The sequence below is a fragment of the Mercenaria mercenaria genome, chromosome 10 (assembly GCF_021730395.1).
Source record: "Mercenaria mercenaria strain notata chromosome 10, MADL_Memer_1, whole genome shotgun sequence".
NCBI classification, from domain to species: Eukaryota; Metazoa; Mollusca; class Bivalvia; order Venerida; family Veneridae; genus Mercenaria; species Mercenaria mercenaria.
In genome coordinates, this window is record NC_069370.1 from 53818175 (window position 1) to 53827900 (window position 9726).

Genomic DNA, 9726 nt, shown 5'->3' on the forward strand with positions numbered 1-9726 from the left:
GGCGCCAATGGTAGGTCTTTGTTTATACACGCCAGGGCCGGAAATGGTAATACGTCTTGCAGCAGACTTCAGTTCGGGCGAAACATTTTGCGAATTATTCAGCATAGCAAATGACTAACTCAGTATATTTGTAAATTAATCAACACATTTGTGCAATGTGACATTTTGTTTAAAAAATGTTATTAAGTAAAATATTTCATGAAATTTGAAAGCGCTATTTCTTGATGCGTACATGGCGCTAAATATCACGCTAACGTGACATCAACATAATATCGTTGTGATGAATAAAGCATTGTTAGCCATATTAGAATATTATTTTCAGTAACGCTTATCCTTCAAACGTGTGAACAGCAGACTGTTGAAAACGATGCGAGAGAATTTAAAAATCAAACTATTTTCCCTACTGGATCATTTATATTCACAAAGGTACTGCTTGTTGTATATATGCATGAATGTAACTTTAAATTCTTCAACAAAAGGTAAGTTCTTTTCTTAATTGAAGAATTCAGACGGCACATGTATGCCATTTTTGTAAAATAAACATGATCTTAGTAAGGAGAACAATTGATTTGTAAACAAACATGTCCCCATAAGGCCAGAATAAAACACATTATATGAATATATGGATTATTATGAAAATAAATTTGTTCCTTAATTTCCAGGCCCGTTTTCAAAGATATTCTTAAAAAAAATCCGAAAAAATCCAAAATCTCTTACTTTCTTGAGCTGTGGAACTATTGTGAGCGATCTAATGCCATCAGGGCCTCGCCGTTTCTTGCAGAAATGTTGTTCTTTGAAATAGATTCATTCATAAGGGCTTGTTTTAGAGATGTTGAAAAAATAAATTAATTTCAAAATTGATTTCAGAATAAAAAGCATGCATCCTGTCCGCATTTGCCGAACAAACACATGGAAACTGAAAGCATACAACTTCATACAGAGGTCAACGAGAGTGTTGAAATAACACAATTATTTGTCATATGTTTCTATCGTCCAAATACGTTGACAAATGGTAAGTGTTTTTCGTACATTACTGGATGTTTTAGTAAATGTATCACTTTTTGACACCTTTTACTATCTTTATCTGCACTTACCTTTCCGCGGCCACAAACTATGCCTTACAGTACTTATAAAAGATGTATTTTAAATCAGCGGTGTGAAAATGTTCTCTTCCCTTTTCATGACACTATGTCATTTTAATATAATGTGCAAACAGGTTCATTCAAGGTAATCAAGTGATTTATACTTATAAAAGAAATGCCATGATAAACATATAATAATCATAATGTCTCCATAGCTTGAAAAAGTTAATAAGTTTCATAAGTAGCAAGAAAATATTCATTGTTTATTGTCCAATACCTGCAGAGATATAAAGGTGTAAAATTGATTTAATAAAACCACTATCAACACTTTAAACGGATGTATCGGTGTAATAATAAGCCAATATTAACACTTTAAAGGGCTATACAGGTGAATGAGAAAAATACAGTCCTTTAAATTATCGCGGTATCAATATTTCACACATTTGAATGACATACGTTGCTAAAAGACCAATGTATGCTAGGCTAGAATAACAGCTGAAATCAAAATAAATTATAATATCCTACTTTCTTTTTTCAAGATTAAAGGGCAAGGAATGCCTGAGAATAAGTTAATTTTATATGAAAGCCATCTTCAAGCCTTTCATAACGCTGAAAGAATGTTTACAATCTGATCACTAATGAAAGAGATATGGCAACTTGAAATTTAAGACAATGGCTGTTCATGGAGGCAGCCATTTTAGAGTGTTTATGTATAATTCATTAGTTAGCAAAACACCTTTTAAATAGATTACAAAATGTATTTTTATATGATTCTTGAGTGTAAGATGTAAAGCATGGTAATTTCTTTCATTATTGCTGGAAAAAGTAGAGAAATTATTTTACAGAAATAAGTAAATACAGTTCAAATATGTATGTAGAAATTTGATAAATTCGTCATTATGTTTTTTGTTGCCATGGAAACAAAATGGCCGCAATTTTGTTCAAATATTTAAATACTCATAATTTTCCCATTTTTAAGCCGATTTTTAAATTTCTTTCGCTTCTTTAAATGATCTAAGAAATCCTAATAGATGGAATTAACGTAAGAACAACATTGCCTTTCCCTTTAAGTTTTTCCCCTACAGTATAAAGTAAAATAACTAGAGTTTGATTGTCCGATTCTGGATTTGACTGTCAAGGATCATAGATCAGTTCCTTGAAACCTGAATATCCCTTTGATAATTAACTTACTGTGCATATGGGAAGGAAGTGAGATCGAAATAATTGTTCCACTAGGCGACATATACCAGACGAAAATATATGCTATAAATACGTAAATCCTATGTATCTCTTTCGGAAACTTCGACTGGAAACTTTAAGACATCCTGAAGTAATGCGCTATCGAGGCTACAATGGCAGTATCAGATGATCTGAAAACAATTTAGTCATTATATAAATTCTTTATTTCATATATGGCTAAAAAAATCGGTATAAATATAACTGGACGAGTCTTCAAAATACGAGACAGTGGCTATATCATATCATTTTTTTTTTAGAAAAAAAAAAGAAAAACACATATAATCCATAATGCGTAGCAAAGTTGCTTATCAAGTAAATATCTACATGCAAAGTGCATTATGTCTTATGAAATATAATCATTTTTTTTTATTTATTAACATGATACGTCAGCATCTTTCCCTGAGGCATTTTCTTACGGAAAGTGGGAAAATTGTAAATATTATTCCATTAATTCCTCCTAAAAAAACATCTCCGTAAGCCAGCTTGATGGCTTCCTCACATGAAGAATTCAATGGCCCAAATGAGACTCGAACCCACATCGATGAGGGGCAAGTGATTTGAAGTCAGCGACCTTAACCACTCGGCCACGGAGCCCCCCCCCCCCCCCCCCCCCCCCCCCACACACACACACACACACACACACACACTAATAAAACGTATTTTCTAAATTGCACACCTCGTTAATGGATTACTTAACCGCTCCAGTCATACAAAATCTTTGTCGTTAAAGGAGATTAATTTAAATTATCATTTAAAATTAAAGATAATTTACATACTCTAGCTTCTTTTCTAACGTGTAAAACAAACAGTACATTTTGTAAATTCAATTCTTTCTTTCTTTCTTTTATATTGAATTACCAATTTTCTTTCTTTCTACTTTCTTTCTTTTATACTGAATCACAAATTAACATTTTTTGTGGTAACAAACAGCTCTTTCTGTGTCATCGGCAGCTTCGGTAGATTTCGTATGTTTCCCCTCGCGTTAGGAAATACCACGAACACGAGCAGATAAAGAATTTTTACAAAAACCAACAACTTTTAAACGTCTAGGGAAGCAAGAAGACATTAAAATAATTTCAAAAGAAAAACATATAAAAAAAGTTTTGTCTGTAGAATACCTCAGTAGGATAATAAATATTCTCAAAAGAGGAATAAAGTGCCTACAGAGGAAAGAATAAGATATGTATCACAGGTTTTTACTTATTTTATTCAGTAACTGTATGCCGTAAAAGGAGACTGATAGTGGTGTTTTTTAATCGCCAATGGAAGCAATAATTCTTCGTTTTAAATAAATAATTTTTATATCTTTGTAAAGAGAAAGGAATGACAAACACTTCAATAGGATAATAAATATTATGCATTCATTCTAATGAAAACAATATTTGTTAAAAAAAATCCTTCTTTGTTTCTATTGGAAAATTTCAACCGGATAAAAAATCGATATCGCCCAGCTAGGCGTTTTCAAGGGGGATAATTTTACCGATAAGACGGCGTACTTAACCTAATTGTTCATCATGGAACTGTATTTTTCAACCAACGACTCCAAGGGGATCCTCATAGATTTTATTCAGCAACGGAAAGAATTATCGGAACCCCTGTAAAGGTTCTGCGGCGGTATTGTTTTCATGTCTGGATACATACCTGTGACTTTAGCGGAACCCCTGTAAAGGTTCTGCGGCGGTATTGTTTTCATGTCTGGATACATACCTGTGACTTTAGCGGAACCCCTGTAAAGGTTCTGCGGCGGTATTGTTTTCATCCGGATACATACCTGTGACTTTAGTTTATTAATGAACTACAATGTTTCAAAATCTTGTACCAAAAGCACGAAATGTTAAGTGATTAACAGTTTCCAGTTAAAATAGAGAAAAGTGGAAACTTCACAGGTCGCTCAACACGACAAAAACGAAAATGTTGCAGGCTCGGTTTGATTGAGCCTGTTTATGGACGGTAGTGGAAATGCATGTTACCGTCCACGCCCTCTCGCCCCGGGTTGAGCAGAAATCAACTTTTCCACATGCTAAAAGTATAAAAAGCAATTTAGAGACATCCGCAGATGTATTCAAACGGCGGTGAACATGGAACCTTCAATGATACACGTGTTAAATCTTATGAGATGCACCATTGGGAGTCAGTGGCGCAATGGTTAGCAGGTTAGACATGACTTTCAGGGTAGATTAGCTAAAAATCTGTTATTCCGTGGCAGTAAAGAATGCTATCCCTAACCTTGAAGTCCTTATCTGTTTTTGACAAATGCATTCTTCTATGGTACGGAAAAGAAATTAACATGGTGGTATGTCATTTATTATCAAGAGTTTTTTTATGGTAGAAAGGCCGATGAGGTTTGCTTTAAGTCATCTTCAGTTTACATTGTATTTTAACGTCTTTTATATTTCCTTTATAAGGTGATTCCAGTTTGTCCATTTTCATTTCTGTGCCTGTGTTAGCGAATCTATATCTGGTGATATTTCTTTTTACTGTATTAACATTTCATTTTTATTTATCTAGTTGTGTCTGCTACAAGACTAATACTTGAAATATTTGTGTGCATGTGATACAACTTACATGTGGAAGTTGAAAGGTTTTGAGCATAAAATAAAATATTGGCGGACCAATTTTCATCGAAGTAATGTTCTTACTTAGGATTGAAGCAAGGTGTAAAACAAAGTCTTTGCGTTTCATAACGCAGGGACAACAAAATGAAGGAAGACCGGACCTGGCATTTGCTGAAATATTATCCGCTATAATTTCAGGGTTATATTTTTAAATGACACTTTAACACTGCTACATGTATTGAGCAATATCTTGGCAGCCTTCTGCCGAGTAACATTTCTTGCTGCGGTAAATATTCACCACCTGCCATACAACGAACATTAACGAAGCTTGGCTTGCTGAATAAGCTAAACAATCAGTGGATAATTATATGGCATTATAAATATATATATATATTTATTATATACCTATATAAATTCTGTCAACAATACGGCTTGTACTTCACAAGTAAATACGAACAGGCAGAAACGAAATCCGTATTGTACCTTTTGTATTGTATGTTGCCAGACTACTTTCATTTAACATGCATGAACTGACACCGTTCTATAAATAGCGCACACAAAAAGTACACTCAGATTCTATTTAAACATCGGCACACATTAAAAATTTCGTTGGAAAACAAAACAACAAACATAAAGGTGCAGGTATATAATAAAAGGGTCATTATAACAGTAGTTAAATTTGGGATTTTATATTCGGCTCTCCTGAATTTTGCCAGGTCGGATCAGACTCGGCGCTTGCTCGCCTCGTGTGATCAGATCTAGCAAATTCCACTCGAGTCGAATACAATATCCAAGATCAAGCTTCTATTATAATAACCCTATTATATACAGATTTCATGGATTCTACCATGAAATTAGAAGGTACTTTTTCTGTAAGAGCCAATAAGATGTGTTCACGAAAATATTTAAACATTGAAAAATTGCAATTAAAAATTGTAAATTATATGAAGTTATAAAACATAGATTACAAATTTGTTTTCAATCAGCTCAGACGTAAAAACCTTACGGAAGTCGGGATTAACCACTGGACATACGAAAATCTGATTTAAATATGTCTACTAGTTTGCGTCTTATATGCTTCCAAGACGTACGGGTGTACTTGACTTCCTTATTAAACAAATATATCTTGTAATTTAAAGTAAGTTTTTATAAAGTAACTTAAAATGAGGAATGAATTTTTCTTATAATATCAACTATATGTATTTTAACGAAAGTTTTGTAAAAAAAAAATTCTTTACGAAGTACACTCTCATCTTAATTATATTTGTGATTATATACAGCCAATTTCCGTTGTTGTTGTTCTTTTTTAAATTTTAGTTCAAATTTCAGATTTCTCTCAAGAGCTAGGCAGATATCTGTACAAACAACCAAGCGCACTGCATTTTCCTGGAAACCCAGGTTTTTATTTTTTATTTTAAAGCATCTACTAACCAAAACAGCTCAACGTCACTAGTCATCTTAAGGTGGAATGCGCCCCAAATTTTTTTGCCGAATATAGTCCTGAAATTTATACTGTACAAAATTCAGGATATATGCGATTGAGTTCCGGTTTTACTTTTTCGCCGTATTGTTCGTGTTTTTTGCTATTGTGTCACAAACATATCCCCTGACGTCACTTTTCGTGCAATGCCGAGTTCCGAGTGTTTTCGGCATTTTTCCTTTCCTGCGCTCTGAATGTCATATAAATGAAAAATACAAAATAATGTTCATTTTGCAAACAGAAAATACTACTCAATGGTATAAAATTCAGTGAAATGAAATTGACGCTTAGAACGTCAGTGATGATTTTGTGACGTCAGAACGGAAAAAATCACACTAAGTTTTGCTAAAAATTTTGCATTAAAATTCAGTTTATTGAAAATCGGCTCGATAAAAAAACGTATAATTTTGGTATGTTGTGTCGCAATGTGAGTACGTCTAGTAGACATATAAATACTTAGGGGTCACCGACTTTAATTTTTCGCAATATAACAAAACTTTACCCTCACCCCCACATGGTTTGTGGCTATATGACGTTAGAGTAAACAAGAATGTGTTTCAACCTACACAACTCACGTTCGTGTTAAAAACGAGATGTATTTATTATAAGAAATTTTTACAATATATTCGATCTAAACTTCAGATGCCATGTACTAGTGAAAGGAAACACCTTTGACAAAATGTTCATATTGTACAATTGTCCTTAAGTATTTGACCTGACACTCATCAATCTTCGCTGATATTTTCGGACGTTTTCGTTACTTTACGCAATATTGTATCCTGAAAAGATCTATAATCACACAAATAACCTTTATAGTTAACCGGCTGACTTCCACGCACGTTACCACGGGTACGAAATTACCGCAGACCATTTTTTAAATTCAATAAAATGAAGTGTTGCCGTATTTGCTTTTATTCTTACAATGTCTTTTGCAACGATTTTCACGAAATCTAATTGTTTTCTCTTGTAATACATATTTTCGGGAGTAATTTATCTTTTTATCTAAGATACCTTTAAAGATTTTATTCGACACTTACTACAAATATCTTGAATACAAGTATATTTCTTTCAATAAATGAACCATAAAAATAAACAGATAAGTGTATTAATTTTCCGGCTTGTAAAATTTGTAGTGAAATTTGAGAAAAAAAAAAAAGATGTTAGTCTGAGGAATACAACCCACAACACCGAGATTGATGGCTAATCGTTTTGTCCCCGCAGCTACATGCACATGCGATAATTTTTAAATCATAAAGAATACTTACGCAGTAGTTATTTCTGTACTGAGGGTCAGGTCAATACTTATGGACAATATATCCACTTTTTACTATCCATTTGTTATTCCTATTGATAGTTTCAAAATGCAAATTCGAAGCTTGAAGAATAGATGTCTTTTCTGTTACTAAACTTCTCAGTGTAATGCAAAATGCTAACTTAGCTTTGTAAAAAAAGCTAATAAGCGGTCAGTTCATGATTTAATTTCGTGAAAATAGGTACTTAAACATGTTTTAAACATTTAGAAATTTCATTCATATGTTATTTTATGATATGAGGGATTGCCTGATTTTACCAGAAATATTTATCGACGCATGTCGAACATTTGCTCCATTTCACATGTATAATCAGTACGAAAATAGTATACCAGATCCTCTATCTGATATGAAATTAATATTTTTTACACGGATTAATTTATTGTGAATCATGAAACAAATTCTACCAATTTAGACATCAATTTCCACATCTCATTCGTGCGAGATTACGAGTTGAGAGAAGAGTCTGTTCTACACGCATAATGCTGAGCAACTGGTATTTTTTTTTATATCCTTGGTAAACGACTAGCGATTAAAGTCCCGACCTTCCGCACGAGGGAGACAAAGAGACAGAGACAGTGAGGTCATAGTAAGGCAGAGTAGCTAGTCCAGCGAACAGACTTTATTCTTAAAAACAAAGATCTTCAGATGATTATAAAGTATTGCAGCTGGTCAGACGCAGAGAATTTATTCTTGAGGCAGTGTCTTTTTATTACAATCAAGCACAACGGCTGCTCCGATGCAAATAATTTATTTTTTAGCGGGAACCTTCTGATCAAGAGCAGTTACAAGCTCTTAATAATGAATACTAGAAAATATTCAGTCATAAAACACTCACTAGTTGCAGCTTTCAGATTTAAGAAGTACGGAACAAGTAAAAGCCATATCTGTTCCTCCGGATGCCCTGGGTATAGATGTAGAAACTGTAGTTCCGTGTTCACAATGTGAACACTTGAATTTAAATAATTTTAAGTCATATCAAGGAATCAACACACATAATACATGTTGATTAACCAATGATCAAAAGTCTTTTTCGATAATACTAGTATCCATAGATGCGAAATGTCGTTTACAAAATTTACACCCTTTATCAAATATCTCATTAAGATATTTCATATCTACAACTCTTCTTTTCGGAACATGTCCGTAATCACCTGAATGTTATTACATGTTTTAAAAAAATTCGACTTTTTCTTTAACACTTTTTTTAGCAAATCTCACCATATGTCTCTCAATACTTTCATGTTGATTCATTTCATCAATTCATTTGGAATTTACCGTTAATACATGCAGCTTCGCATATTCTTTAGATTATTTTGTTTAAAAAATGACGATTAAACGCGTCATTTCTTAATGGGGTAGGGGTAAAATATCGTCAAATATTGAAAAATTAAAGTCGGTGACCTCTAAGTATTTATGTGTCTACTAGAAGTACACACACTGCAAAACAACATACCAAAATTTTACGGTTTTTTTCGGGTTAATTTTTTATAAACTGGATTTTTAGGCAAAATTTGTAACAAAACTTGATGTGAGTTTTTCCGTTCTGACGTCACAATATCGTCTCTGACGTCCTAGGCTTAAATCTTAATTCGCTGAATTTCATACCATTAAGTAGCAATTTCTGAATGCAAAGTGACAATTATTTTGTATAAATCATTGATATGACATTCAGAGCGCAGGAAAGGAAAAATGCCGAAAGCACCCGGAACTGGGAGTTACACGAAAATTGACGTCAGGGGCCATGTTTGTGACACAATAGCAAAAAACACGAACAATATGGCGACAAAGTAAAACTAGAGCTCAATCGTATATATCTTGAATTTTGTACAGTATAAATTTCAGGACAAAGTTCGGCAAAAAAATTTGAGGCGCATTCCACCTTAATTAAAACTTTTATACGCTCTGGTACATTGCTTTTGTCCATTTGGATATTGCTGCAGTTGCAATAGTATCCAATTATAATACTTATTTGGGGTTTTGCAAGCTAGCCGCAAATAAGATACGAGCATTTAGGCACACACGATGTCCTGATCATGGAAGCTTTTCAATATGTATTT

The 9726-nt window shown here is 33.3% G+C and overlaps 1 protein-coding gene across 1 annotated transcript in view; it reads left to right on the forward strand.

Annotated features, from left to right (window-relative positions):
* Nucleotides 1-6294, forward strand: part of LOC128546419 (uncharacterized) — a 30244-nt gene extending 23950 nt beyond the window's left edge. The window contains exons 5-7 of the mRNA XM_053516919.1: nt 323-426; nt 868-1012; nt 6206-6294. Of these exons, the coding sequence (XP_053372894.1) occupies nt 323-426; nt 868-1012; nt 6206-6294 (338 nt within the window). The remainder of the gene's footprint in view (nt 1-322; nt 427-867; nt 1013-6205) is intronic.
* The last annotated feature ends 3432 nt before the right edge of the window (nt 6295-9726 follow it).